This window comes from Apostichopus japonicus, chromosome 16 (genome assembly GCF_037975245.1).
Source record: "Apostichopus japonicus isolate 1M-3 chromosome 16, ASM3797524v1, whole genome shotgun sequence".
Lineage (NCBI taxonomy): Eukaryota > Metazoa > Echinodermata > Holothuroidea > Aspidochirotida > Stichopodidae > Apostichopus > Apostichopus japonicus.
The window spans coordinates 2,650,972-2,674,032 of NC_092576.1; the positions used below are offsets into that span (position 1 = coordinate 2,650,972).

The 23,061-nt window shown below is 34.8% G+C and overlaps 2 protein-coding genes across 12 annotated transcripts in view; both read right to left on the bottom strand.

Annotated features, from left to right (window-relative positions):
* The window catches only part of LOC139983650 (uncharacterized), a 468,492-nt gene that overhangs the window by 431,514 nt on the left and 13,917 nt on the right, over positions 1 to 23,061 (bottom strand). For 4 of the 11 annotated variants that reach the window (XM_071997347.1, XM_071997345.1, XM_071997351.1 and 1 more), the window contains exons 4-8: positions 21,224 to 21,426; positions 19,792 to 19,868; positions 18,593 to 18,648; positions 17,910 to 18,029; positions 16,278 to 16,483 (exon numbers count right to left, since the gene is read on the bottom strand). In XM_071997347.1, coding sequence (XP_071853448.1) covers positions 16,278 to 16,483; positions 17,910 to 18,029; positions 18,593 to 18,648; positions 19,792 to 19,868; positions 21,224 to 21,426 — 662 coding nt within the window. Of the gene's footprint in view, positions 1 to 4,076; positions 6,221 to 7,119; positions 7,146 to 7,737; positions 7,786 to 9,876; positions 9,975 to 12,644; positions 12,719 to 16,277; positions 16,484 to 17,909; positions 18,030 to 18,592; positions 18,649 to 19,791; positions 19,869 to 21,223; positions 21,427 to 23,061 lie in introns of those variants that run through there. The other 7 variants (XM_071997343.1, XM_071997350.1, XM_071997342.1 and 4 more) reach the window with 3 other exon arrangements.
* The window catches only part of LOC139983718 (uncharacterized), a 202,583-nt gene that overhangs the window by 165,639 nt on the left and 13,883 nt on the right, over positions 1 to 23,061 (bottom strand). The window lies entirely within an intron of this gene.

The following is a 23,061-nucleotide window of genomic DNA, read 5'->3' on the forward strand; positions in this document are numbered from 1 at the left end:
CGTCCTTTTTTTCTCCCCTCAGGGCGCCGTGGTTAGTTTTGTTCCGGTGGTAATCAGCGATTATGTACAGCTTTCTATGCATCAGGGGCTTCGGAAGTACGCTCTGAAAAAGAAGCAGCAAAAGTCGCAATGATTTGCAATCAATCATGCTTGACTTAAATGATCAGAAGAAAGCAATGTAATTTATGTAAAGTGATTAATGTATACGTCTATGTTGTTTCCAACCATGGCATAAGACGGAATTATGCAAACTTGACCTGAATATGAAATTCATTGCACACTTTTTCATTGGCTTAGGAGAGATGAACAGTTTAGATCATTTAGATTTTTCGCCTGGGATAGAACCCACGACCTCTCATATGCTAGATTTAATAGTTCTGATGTCACCACCTTTAACCACTCGACCTTAGCACTGGCTACATATAAATATCATCTACCCGTTAATTGCTGTTTTATTCTTTCTAGGATAATCTTTATATGTTATCAAGTATCTTTTCATACATTTGTAGGTCACATATTTTAAAATCTGATAAGACTGTTTTTTTTTAAAGTGTTTTGTCAAACTACTCAGTTCTGGAAATTTCAAGTTCGTAATGAAGAACGGATAAGTGGAAAAATACAGAGCAGCATGAAGAATAATTCATCATACTTGATCTGTAAGGTGTGTATTGTAATGCTTGTATCTTTAGGATCACATCAGAAAAATCAAATAATATGAATCATAGTGGGCGTGTGCATGAATATGATGAATGTTTTCAATTTGCAATATGAGACCAGTAATATTTTGATCTGAACTAACGACTTGTTTTGTCCTTTATTTGGTTGTTTGCTTTCTGACAGTTTTTTACAAGTTGCAATAGCACCTGGATTATTCGGACCACTTGATATTGGATATATGTGTTAGAAATTTTGTACTTGTGTTTATTCATGCAAAGTAGGCTACTAACCGGCTTACATAACCCGAGGGCTGCTAACCCCTTATAAAATGCTTCATTCGCACAAAAGTTCGGGCCTCTACTTTGAATTCCCCTCCCTCACCATTTTTGAAATCATGTGCACGCAACTGTTAATACTCGGATTACCACCTGGAATAGAACTATTAATGGGAGCGTAGCAGGAATTATCATCTTTCTCGTCACGTTGTAAAACAATAGGAACAAATGCTGTATTTTGCATTATAACAAGTTTGCAAAATGGTGGTCTACTGACTGTGACAGTTTGCAATGTGTGCAAATCTTCATTTTGATCTACTGTCTACACTCCCGTATAGATTCAGGATCTTGGGCATATCTGTTGGTGTCGTTTGACAATGGTGACGTTATGTTTCGATCCCAGTGCTCAGTTCCTTTCGTTCATGGTTGATTTTCACATATCGATTACATTTGTGTCTATAAGGCTTATATTATCCAGTTGTCAGCGTCGTTGTTCACTATATTAACCTTGCCTGCAGAGGGGAATGTCTCAACCCATCCCGTTTCCCAGAAGAAATTTTGAAAACACTGCAATCTTCTGGTCTTTCTCGTGTAGCCAGTAAACATATGCAGTCGAATTACCTATTTAGAGTGTAGCATATCATTTGAGAACTGGCATGTGATTGTATAACGCATCCTCGAGATAAATTAAATCAAGGTAAGCTTAGGTCAATTTGAGCTATGAGTCACCTGCCTTTACAAGGATACAACACACAAGCGCATCAAAATGAATACAACGCACAGAATTCTCCTGCAATACTCAGGGTAAATACTACTTATTCACCATACAGTGAAGATGAATTAAAAGACGGAGTACACAAATCAAGAATAATCAATGAAAGTCATTAAAATGTAAAACGCATGTTCTACTCAGTCTACTAATGCAGGAGGGGCGCCAAACTCATCCGTGCAGAACGGACCCTCAGCCTACGAGTTTAGGAGTGGAGGGTGCATCAAATACTCCGTCTGAATTCAGGTCACAGGACCATGAGTGTGTGTGTGGGGGGGGGGGGGTGGGGTTCCGGCGTCTAACAAGCTCTCCTTAGGGCGTCGTCTAATGAAAACATCGAACAGTCTCTCAGTAAGAAGTCAACTTAACCAATATCAGCTAAGTAATGTTTGATAATTACTTCCTAATAATATTCTAGCCTACAGCTCGTCTCTACTGCAAATTTATGGCCGCTTGGGTGTCTTGGTGAATTGTAGAGTTGCTTGCAAACTTAGGTGTTTGTAGCGATTTTAGAACAAAGATAAACTGTGACAGAAACGGGGGTGGAGTATACACCAGTCACACCCCTGGGTCCACGCCTGCCCCTCAAACACCCTTCTAGAGATCAAAACACAACCAGGATTTGCCTCCAGCAAACTGTAATCTGTATAGTCAGCTAGTCATGAAATGACTCATAGTTCAAATTAAATAAGGAAGAATAAAGCTCGCTCGGCCAAGGAAATAACTTCACCATTAAACCCGCTGCAGTTTGTCAACATCATTGTTCTGGTGTAACGAACAACTTTGAAACTATACGTCACAATGTTTTAACATTGTGGCAATATTCTTCTTGGTGCTGATAACACCGTGTTGTCGAGATGCTAGGACGTTAAATTGCAAATGTAATCGAATATGTTCTGTAAACAAATTATGAAAATATGGTTGTTTTGTATTTACCTGCCATAGCAACCATGTTGTCACAAAATTTATCATAACAGAAACTACAGTATCAAAAACCTCTCAAATATTTCGATCATAGTCTACTAGAAATAGTGACACTACCTCCTCAAATACTTTTATTTAATGCTAGAAAGAAAAACAGAAACGAAAAATATGAAGTACGCAATACGTTCGATTCGTTTAAATCATTTTATTTTATTCTAAAGCACAATTTTAGTTTGTGAACAAGATATATTACTTGATTTGGAAATAATTATAACAGAGGTTAACTTTATTAAGTTACTGATTATACTCCGACCCGTAGCGAGCCCGGGCTTCAGGGATGTGCATTCCCCATCTCTCTCCCCTATGTTACGATCATGTATAAAACTACTGCACAAGTTACATGACATGGGTATTGAGCTACTGCTTTAACTGTTGGTCACCCTTTAACTCAAAATGCATAGCAACGGGTCTGAGTACACGACATTTACATGAAAGCTGCATTTTTACGGAAGGTTCTAACTTTCTACCAGTCTGAGCAGTTCGTCTTGTAAGATTTATGAACTAAAATGGCTGTATGCTGCCTTGTATTGGCTCCATTACGACTCAAATTTTTGGAGGATTACGAAAGTGGCAAATGCTGATATATAAGTGAAGTTATGATCTCAAATTTATTGTAGAACTTTTCCAATAAGTTTACGAGCAATGATCCTTAGACAGTCGGGACTACAACCAGTTTGTATAAAAGTAAGTACAAAACGCAAAATTTTACATGAAGGATATCATGTCCAATAAGAAAGTAATTATATCGATATTTAGCTCTAGTAATTGATTAATAATTATATGTTCAGCAAGTATGTTATCAAGTTCACTGCGAAATTCAATACAATTGAATCCTTAATTAAAAATAATTAAAAAGTGCTGACATTGAAGAAAAGTGTTGCAAAATATCTTTGCAGTATTTTAATTGATCATAATGTAACTTCAATTAACCATAATAATATCAAGCACTCTGGAACTTTTGAAATTATTATCTTCCTCGATCTTGAAAAAAACAACAAAGGAAAACGCTTTTACGTACTGAAACTATAGTAGACGTTTATTAAAAAGAATATTAGTTGCGCTGAAAATCTCTATATATTTATAACATTATTGCATTTTTTAACGTCGTTATTGAAACGCTATAAAGAGAAGCACAACATTGTTAGCTATATTTTATTAATTATATAATAACTTCCAATTATATCGAATAATATTTAGTGCACTGGAATATTCATCTTTTCAATACTGATTTTTCCAATAGTAGATGTAACCTCTCTAAGACCTTCCAAATTACTTCAAAGTGAAAGCGAGTGCTAAGTTAAATCATAACGATACATATACAAATATAAGCCTTATTCAAATTAATACTGGGATTAATACCATTCGTAGCGATACTTTTTTATTTATTTATCTTTTTTTTGCAGAGCATGGTTTACTGCTTTCATTGAAACTGTAAACAGTGCCACAATTTCGTTCGTTTCCGTTATTAATTATAATATCTTTACATTAAAACGAATGATACGAAGTGCAATTGTTACTGGCTAAACTAACTAAAGCTTTCAAAAGTAGCTCCATCCTCCCATCTATCATTCTTAATATTCCAAACTATTGAGATGCGCTAAGTTAGACAAGGAAAATGTTTTAAAAACAAAGCTATATACAGCACCATGATTTCTTAAGTCAATGTTATTAATGATAATATGCGTGTTTTGAAAAAAATAACATAACGTCAGCACTGATATTTCCAACTATGTAATTTCTTTGAAAGGTCAACACTACTGACGTGGAATTACAACATGTTCATATTACTAAACGTTTCACCTTTGACATTGGAAATTATTACTAAATATTACGTAGCATATACGTTACACAATAAAATGGCCAAATGGAAAGCTATGTACAAACACAACTTCTTTAGATATTGTAATAATTTATATTATGCTGTTATTAACATGGTATAGTCTTCTGACATTTTAAAGATGAATAATTTTCTTTAAAGGACTCAAGTTACTAAAAGTTACAAAAGTAAGCGTACAGTCTTTCTGTATATCTCTTACTCTGTAAGTTTCGAACCTGTTCCAAACTATCAAGAAATGACACATTAGATCATGAAATTAGAAAGTTTTTGGAAATCCTTGGTGGATAGATGGTATGACATATGCTTCTCAAAGCTGTATAATGAATGGCAATCATTTGACCATCTACTATATTTAGATAAGAGAGTAAATTTAAACCTTGCATATGACTAAACTAAATGGTGTATAAAGCACCTGGATTGTTATTGAAAGTGAATAGTTATATAGTAAATGGATCTTCTAAAGGATGAATAAGTTGTAGTAAAGGTTGATTTATTAAAAGTTACCTTTACAAAAAGTATCGTAATCCACCACGCATTAATTTTGTAAGCAAGATCACAATCTGCTTTTCTGATAAGTAGCTATGTGCACACCTTGCCATGTAATTTACAATCCCCATTTTTCCACATTTTCCCCCGTTTTTTGGGGTACAGGTGGGAACACTTTACTAGTTAAAAAATATTCGTCGTAGAACAAATGCAGAAAGAATTAAGTTTCCCTGCAGGTCGGAAATTATTTATACTGTTACCTTTCCATTCACGATATATAAGACTATTGACAAATTACAAATTCTCTTCTGTAATACAAAAATGTTGATTTTCGAGTCAACTTGGCTGTTGGCATTCATATTTATATTTTACTGATACCTTTAAATAGATAACAACTCACATAAACCAAAATAAAATACATCGTGGAAAAATATGTAAAATGATTTCAAAGCACTGATTACATTCACCACATTAACAATAATAATTAAATTCAACAGTGATTAATTGTAATTAATTTTCTACAGTTAATTTATCTTATATTATTAATTTATAAATCTATCTACAGGTAATATTATATGAGGATCTATCTGCAAGTTTTAACAATCGAATGTTCCTTACTCTATCTTTTCTATCAACTTACTATGCATTACAGGGTTCCAGTGTAATTGGAAGCAGTAAGGCCATGTAGACCTGCATCAAACATTAAGTGGCAGGTTATGTTTAGCAGCACAATATTATAGAAAATATATAAAAATGATATTAGTGACTTGATACCTTCAGTGCATCTCTTAGCCAGTTTCCATTAAAGTATTTGTAATTTTAATGTCTTTCAATGTGTTACTGTAACTCAAGTTCATCTACAGAATATAGGTGAATGCAGCAAGTTCACACAAAAATAGTTCTTATCATTTCCGCTACTTTGAGACTCATAGAGCTAATCATTACGATGGTCCAAAATACAACCTTGCTAAGACTGCGTCCTTAACATATATACTTTGATTCACATGAAACGACAAGAGAATTTGAAGATGCTAAGAATGGTCAGACTTGGAGAAAAGGTAACCCTCTGTGAGATTCATGTTGTCCAGGAGAAATTTGCGATTGTTTATCTCGATAATCAAGAACGACCTAAAAACAACGAGCAGAGACGCTGTCGGCTACATCGGCTTATGTTCTTAGGAGGCATTGTTTGTCAGTTGCCAGGCTTGGTTGCTGTTAAGAAAATAAAGGGAAAGACACATGTGTCAAAAGATGACATAATTTGTTAAGAGCTGTTCTAAATGATTCAGGTTGCTTATTATGGCTATTCAATCTAGGCTGGTAGCATTTCTAGTACTTCATATTTTAGAACATTAATATAAAATGGTTTCAACATAAAAAAATTCTCATATTGATCTCTATCCATTCAAACCATAATGTTCTTGTTCGAATCTTTTATGTTTAGGGTTAATTTTCTTTTGATATTTGTTATAGAGAAGGGGATGGGGTGGTGTGGGGGTCGTGATCATTGTACTTTGTATTTATTTCTCACTTTGATTTGATTTATTTATAAAAAAGTACAAAACAAGACACATGGTGTAGAGATAACACAGAAAAGTCTGCCCAGCAGACCTAATTCCTCTTTGTCCCTCAGTGTACACAATGATTCCTCAGATTTTGTATTTTAATATCCTCATGTCATTCATCGTGATTTTCATTAGTAGGTATTTTAAATAATTTGAGAAACATAAATTGCAATATGTTCATTAATTCTGAGTGATTGGTGGAATGCCAAATAAGGATTCTCTAAAATGTACATTTACACATGAAATATATCAAACTTTAGTTGTTTGCAATTTGGATGACTTACATCATTGAACATTGCACTTTTCGAGTTCATTATATGACATAGTAGTCTTATATCAGGACACTTAGTGAATCGATTCATTTAGAGTCTGAAACTTTCGAAAGCTTAAATCAAAGTATTGACCGTAGATTTTGATGAACATTGCAGCATTAGATTTTATTTCAAGATAACGTTATAGTAATAATGCAAGGGCAAGTGATAAATCGCTCCATTTAGGGTTTGTTTCGTCTAGTTTAAGGGGCAAATATAGTGAGTGTTAATATACCTGTAAATAACCCGGAAGGCTTCGACCTACAAATGAAACAGTAAAATAATAAAATAGAAATATATCAAAAATTCCGATTGTGGTATTATACGTTAAAACTGTGAGTTATACTATGCAGTATAAGAGACAACAAACTTGCGATGCTGTATATAATACGTTATAAGGAGATATCATGATTAACTCTCATGATGCATTTACGGAGTAAATTTTTCATGGCATAGCCGCACTTTTAAATTTTCTTCAGATAAAAAATAATAAATGATAAGAGTTGCACTGAATTTCATTAAAAACATGTAGTCCTGATATTAATGAACGCCAGAATATTCATATAAATATGTACAAATAGAATGTTTAGCTGCTTAGTGACAGTGATGCACAAATAATGCCGTTAATAGGCCTATGTCATTTATTTACACTCAACCTGTATGATACAACCTACATACAAAACACATACGAAACAGCAATGGTGCAGGTTAATATTTCTTAACCAAACTCAATCATCTCAATATTTATCGATTACTGGTGAGAACTTGCAGAGCCTTCCTCATCTCTACACCCACTCCCACACGCACACCCCCACACATACAAAGACAATCTGACGAATATTCCATGCTTTACCTCATTTGCATAATCAGCATCTGTTATTTCATCATTAACTTCCAACATCTGTAATTAGAGCATATCAAAGTAGACAATGAATATTATGTTCAATAAGGAATTGTTAAAGAATGAAACGTGTTGACGTGGGGGGGGGGGGGAGTGCCATGTTTGGCCGCCTTAAACAGGAAACTATCGACAGGAAGTGTCAATAACGAAGCGTGAGTCAAGCGGAGGGAGGGGGGGGGGTGTCCATTGGGTATGTGTGCGATGGAGCTTGAAGGTCCCCTAGTTGAGGTCCAGGCCCACATAACTGCTGAGGTTTACGTTACCTTTTTGCTAAAATGGGGCTCAACTCTAACCTGCACTATTTCATATACTGAAATATAGAGTTGTCTACAATCTAGATAGACATTCCAATCTCCTCTCCTACCTACACTACCCCCTTCCTTGCGTCTATCTCTCCTCTTCCTCCCTCTCTTCAGTTGCATACTTAGAATAATTCACACACAGGGGATGATCCTTCTTTTATCTCGTGGTGCAGGGGATGCTGTCCTAGGAGGGGTATATTTTTTTTATGTAAGGTGGTTTACATGCAAACTGGTGCTATCATTGGCTAATCATTGAACTGCAGATATGTTTAGGAATTCTCATTCTTTAATGAATGTTTCCTAATTGTTTTCTGCAATTTGAACAAAGTATTTACTTTTAGTAGATAATTTAGATTGGCATATACCTCCACAATGATTTACAAATAGACCTTTCGTCTATGGTCACCCCTAGCATCCCCGTAAAATATTATTTATTTATATTTTGCATTTATTTATTACATTTTTGGGGCTTTGACATGGGTGGCATGGCAACCTCTGGCTGGTACCAGGGCGGACCAATCGCTTAGTACACCGCTGCCTCTATTTTCTCTCGTTATTCTCCAATATTTCCTTTTCTTCTTTTCTCTCTCCTTCTTTTTTTCTTCTCTTTCCTTCATTTTGCCAACTGGTGCCTAGTTTTGCCGAATTCGTCGATGAACAGGGGGGTGGGGGTGGTTGGGGGGGGCGGTTTTCACAACCCCATATCCCTCCTAGTTACGGCCCTTTACTTCTTGGGTATTTCTATTCTTGTGTTATTTACTGCAGCCTTGCCTTACTTCACTATACACATTTATTTATCAAAGTCAATATATGTAACATTTTAAATCTAGGGAGTTTTAATATCAAGGAACAAATTATAATTTAGTAGTCACTTTAGTTGATTTCTTAGGTCATCTGTTCTATAATTTTCTTGCTATCACAGTGTTTGAGTTATTCTGTTTGTTTTCAAATGGAATTGAGAATTTTTTATGTGAAGAAAAGTTTGTATCTATAATTTGGCTTTATGGAACTTTTCTTTTCAACAACTTCAATGAAGACATGGAAATAGCTAGCTCATTTTTTACTTAAGTTCGCTTTACGCTGGCAACGCTTGTAACCATTTACTATTTTATTATCATTTAGTAGTAACTTTGTTTTGATTTTCAAAGTAGAAGACGGGTAGGAATAAGTCATGACAAATAGGAATTTTCGATGGTTAACCATAATATGTTGCACTCTCTTGATTTGATCTTACTGAACGATTTATTGCAGGAAATGCCTAGAAGTATTATCAACTTCTGGTAAGTACATAGATTCAAATGAAGAACTTAGAACATACACTACTTTAAACTTTTAAAACTGTATTCACTGTCCACTTCTATTCCCAATGACAGGAACAGGTAATTTCAGTAATTTATAGCGCCATTTAAGCTTGGAATATTACATTTATAATTCAGTCTGATGTGTGAGCGAAAGGGAGGGTTGGAGAGGGGGCGATAGGAATGTGAACGAATTCTCTACTAGTTGAAGCAGCATATGTATGATTTCGCAAATTATCGCCTTGAAATAAACTTCTTAATCCAACAACCTCACACTCAAAGCGAGCAACAGGAATGTGTATCTGCACTCCGTCTGGAAATTTGTAACACTTTAGTGCTGAAGGCAAACTGATGGCAACAACTATAATGCATACTAAAGGATGGATTTAGGCAGCACTTCAGTTTGTTTAAACTGTCTACGACATATAAAACTTATGTTTGTACCTGAAGTAAATATTTCAACGCAATGATAACTCACACGCATTACTTACAGGAAAGAATGAATCAGGATCTTTGTTCAGAAGCCAGCGACCAGACTGAAGATCCAGACGATACTTGCGTTCATCATAGCCGTAAGGATTCCAGAAAACTGTCAAATGGATAGGAACAAAAGACTATAGTGAATATTGTAACTCGACCATGCACGGATAATTGAGAAACTGGACATTCGTAGTCATCTTTTGGACATTTATCCCCCCCCCCCTTACCATCTCATATGCAAATAGAAGAGAATAATTGATCTTTACGGTAACTCTCACATAATGACATCACACAAAAAATGGAAAGTATCTTCTCATGCTTCCAAACTTGACATTTGTCATAATATATTCATTAATGGAAACAGTTATCAATATTGGTTTGATAATCGATAGCTGTTTTATTAAATATTGTGTCATAATCAGAGACACGTCGCCAATACAGTCTAAAGAGTGTTTCGTTGTACTAGACTTGAAGAGTAAAATTGCGAAAATTGGTCATTATAACCGTAACGGTCTGTTATATGTAAATTCCAGTTACTATGGAATTATGTAGAATAATAATCTGAGAAAATTAGAAAAAAATATGATCAAAACAACTACAATCAACAAAATTATGGTACAACAGAAGATTTAAAATGTAATTCGGTATCCTAGCAACCAACTGGCTGCTTTAAATTTTTAGTAAATAGATTTCCCCTTTGGACCTTTTGTCATATCGTAAAAGATGGTTTACTAAATCTTAATAGAACAAAACCTACATTGTATTCAACACAATTTTGATTTCAAGAATAATAAGGCACATCCAACGTTATTGATCTTGGTATTTGAAGGGTAATCTACTGTAAATTTGCTTTATTTGGATGAGGCAAAAACTGGTTATGTGAATTTTTTCACCATGTCCCCGAATGTGACACAACGGCTGCGAATATATGTTTAACTTTTTTGTAACAATGGACATGTTTTTCATTTTTAAAATTTGGGGTCCAAATTGATTGGGGGGGGGGGGGGGCTGTAACGACTTGCCCGAAAAATATAACCAACATTTTCGCGCGCTCCGCGCCCATTCAACATGTAAATGTGCATATCATATGAGCATGCATCGGTTATACCATCACATGCCAATTACAAAAAATCATTTGCCAATTTATTACCTTTCCATATTGGTTATAATTTTTGGGAGGTCGTTACAATAATCATGATAATATTAGTAGAAGTGTAACCATTGAAAAACACATTGCAACTTATTTTTCTTTTAGTAGGTGCCCGAAAAATTATCAGCATATTGCCCCAATTTTCACAAAAATATTTGGTTGAGGGCTGCAGCCCCCCCCCCCCAGGTCTCCGCCTCCTACGCCTATGGTCCTACTCTCCCCACCCCTATTTATAACGAAGAAAGATTCAGCATCTCGAATTTAGTATATCCATATTGTTCCAGATTACCAACTACAGATGTGCTCCTCCATCAAAGTTCTATGCCGTGCCAGATTACACGGGAAATTGTGTCATCGTGTGGCGATTTGAAACTTCAATTTCCGTAAATGGGACCTTAAATTTGGCTCATGTGTGTCTTTGTACCTTTCAGCTAGTTCTTTTTCACCGATAATGAATTTGTCGCATCCCTTTAAAATGTTACCTCAGGTCCGCCTCTGGAGATCATTCGGCAGTGTGTACCACAAAGCAATACGCACTAACATTGCGACATTCATAGTCATATGCTAAACATTTTTATATCTTTATTCTCCATGGCTTATGTTGTAGGGTATATAGATTTATGTGCATAGAAGAAAGTGTCCCAAAATTTAGTCTGGTCATTAGCGAATACTAAGCGAACACTAACAATTTCACTAAAGGAAAGCAAGATTGAAGACTTATTTCTCAGAAATACATAACAATACTTAAAATATGCTTTGCTCTGCTGATTGTGTTAATTTAACATAACAATTTCTCATTAGTTGCCAGAGAGAGTTTGCCGCTTAATTTACAGGCAAACGAAGAAACAAAGGTTTTGTTTCATTTAAAGACGTAGATATTAGTTTCACTTCAACTGTGTGCCTGCCGTACAATTTTATCGATTACATATATCTGGTTAAAATTATTGGTTGCATTTTCCTTTTGGTAGAAGTAAAGATGAAATTTGTAACTACTGTCATAATGTTGCAGTTGCTGCTTTGTATTAAATATAATGTTGGTAAGCCGCCCAGAGGTATTAACAAATCATTAAAACGGACATGACGTCATGACCACTCACTGATTTCATGTGAACAGTAAAACGCACAGCAATACATGTGCTTTTGGTATTTTGGAACTTCATCAAATTAATGTATAACAGACAAGAACTCATAAAAACAGCACCGCATTTAGTGAACAAGCATCAATTGAAATATTTCATAAAAAACAACCCTCACGCTAGTGGCATGAAAAATGGTTCAAAGGGAAAAGAAGGTTAGAAATCCTTCCTGATACCATCTCACTTGCAACTAGATTGAGAAATCATCACAATCATTAACAGTAGTAATAAAACCAGTTTATTATCATCGCTAAATAAACCTACTTTACAGCACTCCTTTATTCAATACACTTAAGTATACAGCAATCAATCGATCTCTGTCATTGTAGTTCATTGATATTGAATATACTCCAGGCTGGACTACATAAATTAAGTGTCACATCTGACTGTGTGAACTCTTCAACCTTAAAATGTCGCCAAAACCTTTCATCGCTCCATTACAACACTCCCTGATAAAGATCACTAGAACATCAATAAGAGCTTTATACTGCACCGTTGACATTCCTTGCTTTCAGATTTGCCAGAGAGGAAGATGTAATAGTAGGTGGCAGCAGACAGTAATAAAACCTACAGAAGAAAGATATTCATTGTAATTAGTATTAGGTTAGCAATATTATAAGCTAAATTACCTTAAAGCTGAATGTATGATACCCGTTATTTAAAAGGCGATAAATTACCTTTGACATTATATTTCGGTCTGAATAACGCCATTTTGTACCTGACTATAATAGCGTGGAGTTGTCTGCTGGTACAGACAAGATCACCAAAGTTATGCAATTACTTATAGACTAAATGTTAACATTTAACGAGTGGAAATGATTCGTATGTAATTTACATTTCAACATAACTTCACTACACTACCCATATCCACGGATGTGACACCCGTTTTATGCACTAACCCTGCGGGGGGGGGGAGGCAAAAGCATTATGCCGTTCATCCAGGTGAATGGTCTTGGGTGGGGGGGGGTCGGGACCGTGGCTCACTCCCTTGGAGAAATGTTTGTTAAATGGATCGTGTTTGCAAAACGGTTCTAATGCTTGCAACTTTCTAATGAAATGTCGAGGTTTTGTTACTGTTTAGGCTGAACCACACACATAGGCCTATGTAATATACTGTACAGGGTGCTTTGGAATATTCCGTCTGCCATTATTTTATTCTGGGGACTAAACCTCCCCTTCCCCACTCTTCCTTAGAAAGATAATCATTTGTGCATCTACTAATATTATTAAGACAAGAGTGTGTTCAATGTTAATCATCTTGCATTAATTAAAAATAACATCATCGCATCTTTTGTAAATTTCAAAACATAAATTGCAATAATAGTGCTTGACTTCTCCTCTCAATAAAAAAAATTAACTCCGATATTGCATCTATCGGAATCGATGTAGAAATGTTTCTTCTTTTTTTTATTAAATGTTATTTTGCTGTACATAGTTTTCCCTTTATATATGCCAATTCCAATTAACATCAACTTTCAATACTTTCTTGGTAAATTCAAAGGCTGATGTTAACATCCCCACCCACAGCATAATAATTTTGTTTTATCCTCAAGTATATGAAGTTTCAATCGCCTCACCACTATCTATATAAAAAATCTTTATCTATTTCTCCTAATATGAACCTCACCCGTTACTGTGAACAATCCTCTTTAAATTAAGAGCATACAACACTATTTAACCTGTGCATTGATTTGCCTTACTGCTATAAGGAAACGTCTTTTGAATTTGCCTTGTAACGACCACGAATATGAAAACGTTATAACAGGGATCTGAGTTTGTAACAACTTGTTCTGCGGGCATACACACAATATGGTGTATTAACCTGCCATTGAAAATGAGTTACCGGAGGAAGTGATATTAAATAAATAAATAGCCTTAACCCCCCCCCCCAGCCTCCACCCTCTCGGGCATTTATCAAAATAATTTAGCCCAAATCTCCTTACCAAACTGTTCTCTGAATTCTTTATTATGTTGGGGGATTTTAATTTTTCTTCTTTCTTAAAGTACACTTACTTAACACCAAGAACAAGAAAGTAAAAATCATTGAAAAAAATTCTATCTGCAAGGTCGACCAACAATTCAAAACCAGACAGTGTCTAGACGTATCCGGGTACTTGTTTGTTTCAAGATTCCAAGGGTTATATAAAGGTCACGCGCGCGTTTCTTGTTATTGAATACAACTTCTTTTCATTGGGACGCGCGCGCCGCTTTATTGAACACAACTTCTTTTCATTGTATTGTTCAAGTATTTGATTGACAGGTGATGAACAAAAGAAAATGTTAAACTTTTGAAAGTGTCAGTAATAGGAAAGATTAGTGTACATCTTGAGGAAGAAAATGATGAAATAATTTCAACAGACTTTTATCATTGAAAAAATGTGTACTGTCTGAGTAGAAAAGAGTAGAAATATTTAACTGTACAGATATATGATGAATGTATACACAGTGTTGGGTGGATACGATCTACGTTACTTTTTGTAAATTGGCCATAGGATGAAAACATGGATCAAAACAAATATAGGAACAATGGAATGATGTGCGTATGTACGTGCCTGTGTGTGTGTGTGGGTGGGGGGGGGGAGTTACCGGGGGAGTTAAAATGGTGGGTTTATAGCAAAGGATTGGACTGGTGATTTAATTTTCATGGAAGAAAGGGTAAATGGTGTTAAGTAGCGTGGCTGCAACGTACAGGTGTTTGAGGCGTTGAGCGTGGATATGAAATACCGTATGGGACATATTAAACAATTTATGAGAAGTAACTTTTGAGGGGTGCGGGAGAGGGTGTGAGAGAGGGAATATATATATATAGTTGCGTTGTTTATGCATTGGCTCAGGGCGTGATTTGCAGTAAGTAGGCACAGCAGAAGGCTCTGCTAGCAGTGCGGAGGTGGGCTTTGTGGTGCGGCCGATGTATAGTTGTTGTGGCATGGTAAGGGACTTCACATGTGAATATTTTAATGATTAGAGGAATAGTATCAAAGGCAAGGGGTGAGGGAGGGGGACCCGGTGAAGGATAGTATTATATACACTGTTTAAGGCATTCAAGTTGTAGACAGATCTCATTATCTTATTAACAAAAATATATTTTATTAATTCAGCTTCTTAACTAATGGCGGTCAATAGTTAATTTCACTGTTGATGTTCAAGTTTTTAAACTAAACATTAAGCTACATAAAAAAAACCCAATAACAAACAAGTTTCTAACATTTCTAGGGTAATGCTTTTTTTTGTCTGTGTTTATATTTTTCGTGTTTGGTGTTTTCTAAATTTGTTTTGCCTACTGTTTAATTTCAATTACTTAGTAACGTTTCATTTATTTACTTATTATCGTTTTATCAATTTATTTACTAAATTTACTATGAATTTTGACCATTTTACATTTCTTAATGAAGATTTTTTTCTTGAATGTTTTATTCTTGCACATTTGAGATTAATGTTTATTCTTTCTGTGTATATTTCTTTTTTCTAGTGTTTATTAATTTTATTTTACCAACTGTTTTATTTAAGTTATAGAAGATAAACGAATTATTCATTTATTATCGCTTTATTTATTTATTTATTTATTTATTTACTAAATTTCTTTATAAGAATTTGGACAATTTAATATTTATCAATAAAAATTTGTCTTTATTTTGTTATTTTTCTTATCATAATAATTTACTTTGCATACAGAAAATAGTTAACAACAAGAGTATTAATTTCCTTTTGTCAATTTCTCTCTTAGATTCCTTATTCAATTTTATTAATAATTATTATAAACCAGGTAAACAAATATGTTCTTCTCTCACGCTGGAAATACTTTAATCATTCTTACTGCAATACAAGTCTATCTTTTAATTTTTTTCTGTAAATATGTTTTTTCTGTCTCATTTTGTCTCTATTTTACTCTCCTATTAATATTATTCCTTACATGATGAGTGTTCTTTCATTGAAAGTCGATTTCTTAATCCAATTTCTTCTTCATTTATTTGTTTTACTTCTACAATTATCTCTACCTATCAATAAAACCTTCAGTAATTACTAAGTAAAACTATAATGATAATTCCTGTCTTGATTACATCATTAACATTAATTAGTTATTTTAATAATTACTAATATTACTTACATATTTATTAACTATACTTACCTCAGTTGCTTGAATCTTTGAGAGTGTTGTACATAGTTTAATATTCCATTAACTTCATGTTTATTCATTTCTCTCCCATTCTCTGTCTGTATGCTCATAATCTCTATTGATGTTAGGATTGGTAGAGAGAGACCAGAGTAGAGAGTAATATCATCTTCATCAACCTTGTTAAAGGAACGGACTAGATGCACACAGTCTATAGGAATCTGAAGGAAAGTAAATAATAAATATAATATTTATAATTATATCATAATATCATAAATATCTTTTATTATTTTACAATAATGTTTATGAGTTGACTATTCTTTATTATTACTAATGAAGTTCTAATGGCCCTGGGTTTAGAGGGGGTTATAGTGGGTCAGTTTAATATTCAAATTGGTGTAAAGGGGGTGTGTTTTGTTAAAGCTACTCTAATATATTACTTTACTGTAAAGAGACACTGTTGTAAGATTATTGAACAAAGGGGGAACAGGAGGGTGTGAAGTGGTTCAGGGAAAGGGTGAAGGTGGGGTGGGGGGGGGGTCATTGCATATTCTGTTAGTGGTATGGGTAGTTTTACGGTTCAGTTGTAAGTAATTCTAGTATAGGGTAAAAACAAACTTGAAAAAAATGATAAATACAGGATAAACACTGACTAGAATGAAAATAAATAATAAATAGAATTAATAGACTACTAAACAATAAATAAAGACACATTTTGTTTTAGTGAGGGTAAGGTGGGGTCCTTTGTTTACAAGATTAGTGGATGGAGGGAAAGTGAAGGGTGTTACAGGTGTTCATTGTTGTACATTAGCCAATCTCATTGTTGGGTGAAACAGGAGCGTTGAATTTTGTAATATAGGTTGCAATATTTGTTTCCGTTGATAGTTTTTTCCCCGTTATAATGGGTCAGTTGTGGAGCTAATCTACGGGACCTTTAAAGTGATAGATACATTTAGGGAGGTGGTGGGGAGGGGTGTATAAGCTGAGTGTCTGAGAGGGTTAGTGGGAACCAGGCAAAATGTTGTCGTATTTTATAAATTTATGGTTGATTATTATTTATTTCGTGTTGATTCTTATTTTTTCGTTTTGTATCAGGTTGTTTAGTAACTAAAACATGATATGTTAATGTTGTTTAGAACAGCAATCTTTGTAATTTCTCTTTTGTGTGGGCTATGTGATATTACCTGTTGTATTGGAGCCTTGGGGAGTGATGGTGGTTCAGGTGACGGCCTAATAAATATTAAATTAGGTAATTAACAGTTCTCGGCCTTTCGTTTTAAAGGTTATTAAGTAGTTCAGTAGCTAAGAGGATAAGTTTAAGTTTCTGTAGCTTACAATATTCTACTAGTAATTTTGTTACTTTTAAGTATGTTTTACCTAATTTTGTTTTATTAAAATCTCTTATTTTATTTATCACTACTGTTTGTTTCGAATTGTCCTAAAAAATATCTTATTGTAATGCCAAAAAAATAATTAACCGACAAAATAAAACCTAGAAATGGTTATAGTGATTAGTCATACCAACCCCTCCCCCACCCCTCCGACTCACAATCAAATCCCTCATAGTTGGGGAGTAGAATAAATATAATAATTATTTGTTATTGTGATGTGTTTTACTTCACCATATCCCTTCAATGTTATCCTTACGTCATGTCTTGATGCTTTCTTCAGGAGTTTAATGGTTGACTTCTGTGATTTCTGACTGCTGGTGTTATTGATGACGACAACATTTGAACACAGCTCTGTAATAGTCTGGATGTCTTCGGCCTTTGATATAAAATGACAAAAGTACACACTGTTTAACTTGTCTCTCTCTACTCTAGATACTGACACGTTCAGGTTAAAGTCCTTTAAATTCTATTTATATTTCATATGTTGGTTTTTACGTGTCTGTCATCACTCTATCTCCTCATCTCGTACAAGCTTAGCCTTCTTTTCCCTCACCTCTTCGTTAATCTGTAATTCATAAAATGTTTTACTTCATATTTATTCAACTGTTTCTACGTAATGTCATAATTTCGTGAAACTGTCAATTACTGTGAGGATATTCTAATAGGCATATACCATTCAAGAGGTACCAACTGGCTCCCCCCCCCCCTCCTCCTCTCCACCATATCTCTCTATTCATATTCCTACCCGGCTATTACCCAGAGAGAACAATAGCTATTGTTTTCAATTAAGCGGCGCACAGTGTCAGACTTGTATCATTACCCGCTCCAATGGGATATTCTATTGTACACGGATAATTACACTAGCAGTTAAATAGGCTATACTAATTACATAACCGGTCCATGTTGATCCTTACATACGTTTACCATCTTATCACCAACCTGTTTCCATTTACCAGACTGTAGATTAAGTAGACAGGTCTCTTCCGGCCAAAGAACTTCAGAGAAAGAAAATAAAAAAAACATTAATATATGACTTGTCGTGCTTACCTACAACAGCAAAATAAAACTAACTGGTTGAAATATTAAAATAATTTTCGATTTCTGGTTTATTAAGTTTCCAAACATTTAAAAACAAGCAAAAATTAAATAAACTTATTGAAGGGAGAGGTTTATTGACTACTACAATTTATTAGATAGTTTGCAATTTTGACAGAAAAGTGTTATGTCACTTTGTTTTATTAGTCATTATAGTGTGAGTGATCTTTACTAAGAGTCTTTCCTTGAGGCAACCCTCTCGCATCCTTCCCCTAACACACACACACACACATACACATATGTTTGTATTACATTCAGACCGAGGACCCCATTGTATTTTCCATTGTTCAAATCCACGTACCCTTACCTTAACATTACCCCCCACAATAGAATTCTTCCGAGGACGTGGTGATTCTTTAGAAATCACAACCGAGGACCTGAAATTCTTCTGTTCAAGTCCTCGGTCAGATAGCAAAACAAACGCACACACACACACACACTGTGCCTTATCTTCTTTGCTCGCATGTATAGTAGTTAAGAGTAAATCGAATGAAAAATAAAGAAAAACAGTAAACATTCTTTACACTTTTACAGTCAAATTTTGTAAACATGTTTTTGTTCATCGTTTCCTCATCGTACTATTGCTTATGCTTCTACCTACATAAATAAGCAGATGAAAAATCAGTATTCATTTCAAAAAATCATAACAGTTCATATAAGAAAGGAATGGTACACTTTGAACCATCCCATGTACCCATACACAATGTAATAGAGTATGTACTATGGTCCTACACTTACACGTGTTTATGTATGAATGAATGAATGAATGAATGAATGAAGGGTTTATGCACAACCAATATACAGCGGACAATGCAATACGTACACGGCTGTGCTAAAAAAAACAAAATACGCAAATGCTATAATATACTTGTTCCAATAATTCTCTGGGAACAATTTCCCTCCGCCCCCCCCCCAACGCCCATCTCCGCCCCGCCCCCAGCATTTCAAATACACATGAATAAAAAACTCAGCACACACTCAAATAGTTAGCTACTTTTCACGCTCATTTTAACAAAATCCCATTGTGAGCTGCGGCAAAATACCTTTAACATTCCTTGATTTTGCTGTTTCCGGTATCATCTTAGGATTGATGGATGCTGGCAGTTTACAATGATAAAACCTGTAAAACAAGATAATAATGCAGTTACATACGTGACTCCTCTCAAAGATCAAAAAAAAAAAAAAAAAACGTTTGAAAACTTTTTAAAGATTGTTTCTCTCACGTTACTTAATATTTTCTGAATAATGTTGAACAACACGTATCCATCTTAATGTTATTATAAATGATGTTTCTGTATCAAAATTATCTAATATACAGTTTACACGTTACTGTATATACATAATGATATAACGACAAAACGCTACCATTACTTTAAAAAAACATGTAGCCGACATGTAACTGTGACGGTTGAGCATATTTCAAAACATTCCTTGGCCGATTTGTTCGTTCTTGTCTCTGTTTCCTATTTTAATGTGATAAATTGAAGTGATCTCCCTGTTCCAATATATTCATGGTCATAATATTGTTATTGATATGATTATACATCCATTTAAATCCACGAACTTAAATATCAACGTGTGAGATCCCTGCCTCGTTACATGTACGAGGCTCGGTTAAAATACACTGACCCGTATTGTATTGAAGTGTCTTTCACATAACTGTTTCAACTCAGATTTAAACTGTACCCATTTTACCGTAAAACTGTTGCGACTGTCATTTGTGGAGTATTTTAGTTACTATTGCTATGTTTATATCATCTGCCAACTTTCATCGAAACATATCTGCACTATACATTTTTACAAATTTCTGTCAATTTGTATGGGTATCATTTTCGATAATGGAATTACATCAACCTTGGTGTCACTAATTAATTGTTACCACTGACTCGAAATACTTCCATTCAAGCAGCAGCTGGTCAGCTTAAGTCGACTCAAATTAGAAGGAGTGTAAGGGTCTTAATAATAAATGTATCTTCAATTTTATACTAAATTATTATTACTTCATTATTTTTAAAATTATTTCTAAATTTTTCTAAATTTATTTTACTAAATTATTTATCATTCGGTAGATCTGTTGCAACGACAATACATACAGTGGCCTTTAATCGCTCATGATATTATTGTGCTGTGTCATGAGTAAAATTTTTTAGTCTCGACATTATATCAGGGAATGGTATACCTGTTTATGACACTGAAATTTAAGAATAATCTCATAAGAAAAGGAAAAACCGTTGTATCCAATGATTCTCTCGGCTGTTGCAAATGTGTTCTGTCAAATTGCCTTTTTTCCTATAGTTCTTTACTAAAACTTTAGAACTATGATTAACAGATATTTCGTCTTCTACGTGGTGTTTACGTAAATCGTAGCCTAGGCCTACATAAGTATCTTAATGTTAACATATTCTAGACGTAGGCCTTGACCTTATTTCATTTATTGTGATCATTTTCATTTTCATAATATACTTTTCTCCTTACCAAAGCTCTTTGAATCTCTTACACTGTACTCCATAGTTCAATAGTCCAATAACGTCTTCCTCAGTAAGTTCTGCACTGTTTGAATTTACTAATAACTTCTGTAGTGTCGAGAGGGTTGGTAAACAAAGACCAGATTGGAGCACGATATCACCTTTATCAACCTTACTGAAGGACCACTGCAGTTCTAGTTCAGATATTGGTATCTGCAGGAAGATAAGATCAGGGTTGTTATCAATGGCGTCACCAATATAGGCGTAGGAGTCCAATAACCACATTTTTTTGCGCGCTCCGTGCACGTTCAACATGTTAATGTGCATATCATATAGGAATGCATCGGTTATTACATCGCATGCCAATAACATACAATCGTTTGCCGTGTCATTCCCCTTCCATATTGGTTAGAATTATTGGGGAAGTCGTTACAATAATCATGATCATAATAATATTAGTTAAACCATTGAAAAACACATTGCAAATTATTTTTCTTTCAGTAGCTGCCAGAAAAATTCTCATCATATTGCCCGAATTTTCACAAACATTTTGGGTTGGGGGCTGCAGCCCCAACCCCCCCCCCCGCCTCCTACGCCTTTGTCAACGGGGGAACGTGTCCTCCCAAACAAAAAACGTGCCCCCCTCCCCCTGATGCGATTTGTAGTGTTAAAATAATAACTCAAACAAGAACTTGTTTTACAAAGGAAGAAACGCATTATGTTCTGCAGTAAACCTCCTTTGCACCGGCCATCACAATAACCAGTTGTTTTCTCACTAACAGTAACAAGGTCACAGGTGTGAATCCCTAGTGCTTAAAGTTTCACTACCCTGCGTGAATTTCAAATTTCAACATTCTTATTTAAAAACATTACCATTTGTATAACTTTTTTAAACGCTTCAATTAAAAAAACAAATATCAGACAGATTAAGCCCGACAATTCTTGAACATAAAGTTACCTCAAGTTAAACAATATTGCACCAGATTGCGTCTAAGGACCCTCAATTAATCCAAAATGTCTCCCCCTTCCCTTACACCCCTTCCCCAGGACGGCATTTACGAATAAATTTTAGTACCCCCTTAAATAAGTGCTGTGCTCTCCCTGCCCCCCCCCCCCAGATTGAAATGTCTGGCGATGCCACTGGTATTAGGTTTGTTCAATTTAACTTCAAAAACAATTTCTTGTTTACATTTGATATAACAGCTTCACTTACAGTGTAACTGTTCGTGCTTGAAATAATTAAGGTATGGAGTTGCAGTATTAATTGTTAAGGTCAGAATGTTGTATTGACATGTCACCCTCACCCAGCAATCTAGATAAAACAAATCAATGCTTGTCTGAAATCATTTGATAGCTTTTAACATGCAAAGTTCAAATCTCGAAGTACAAAAGCCCCCCCCCCGCCCCCCCCCCCCCAAAAAAAAATTGCAAAATACCTCCATTTGACGCTTTAGCTTAATGCCATAAATTCTCCAGCGATTTAAATAGACTAAAGGAAAAATTAACTAATTATCACCTTAATTTGAGTTGCATTTCCAGGTACCATATATCTTTCTTTTAACCACGGTGTATCAGAACAAGCTCCAAACAACTCGAACTGCAGTTTTACAAATCACGGCTGTACGTTTAGATTAAAGTCCAACCTGACCAATTTATCATTGTCACGTACGTAGATGTAGACAAGGCCTAATATAACAGCAACTGACATGTGTGAGTATAAAGTAGCCCATTAGGCCTAAGTATTATTATGTATTACTCTCAGACTCGCTGAAGTTTTAAGATTCAATTAAAGATGAATTGCAATGGTTTGCAAATTGCTCCTCGCAAGTAGTAGTATTGTAGGCCTAG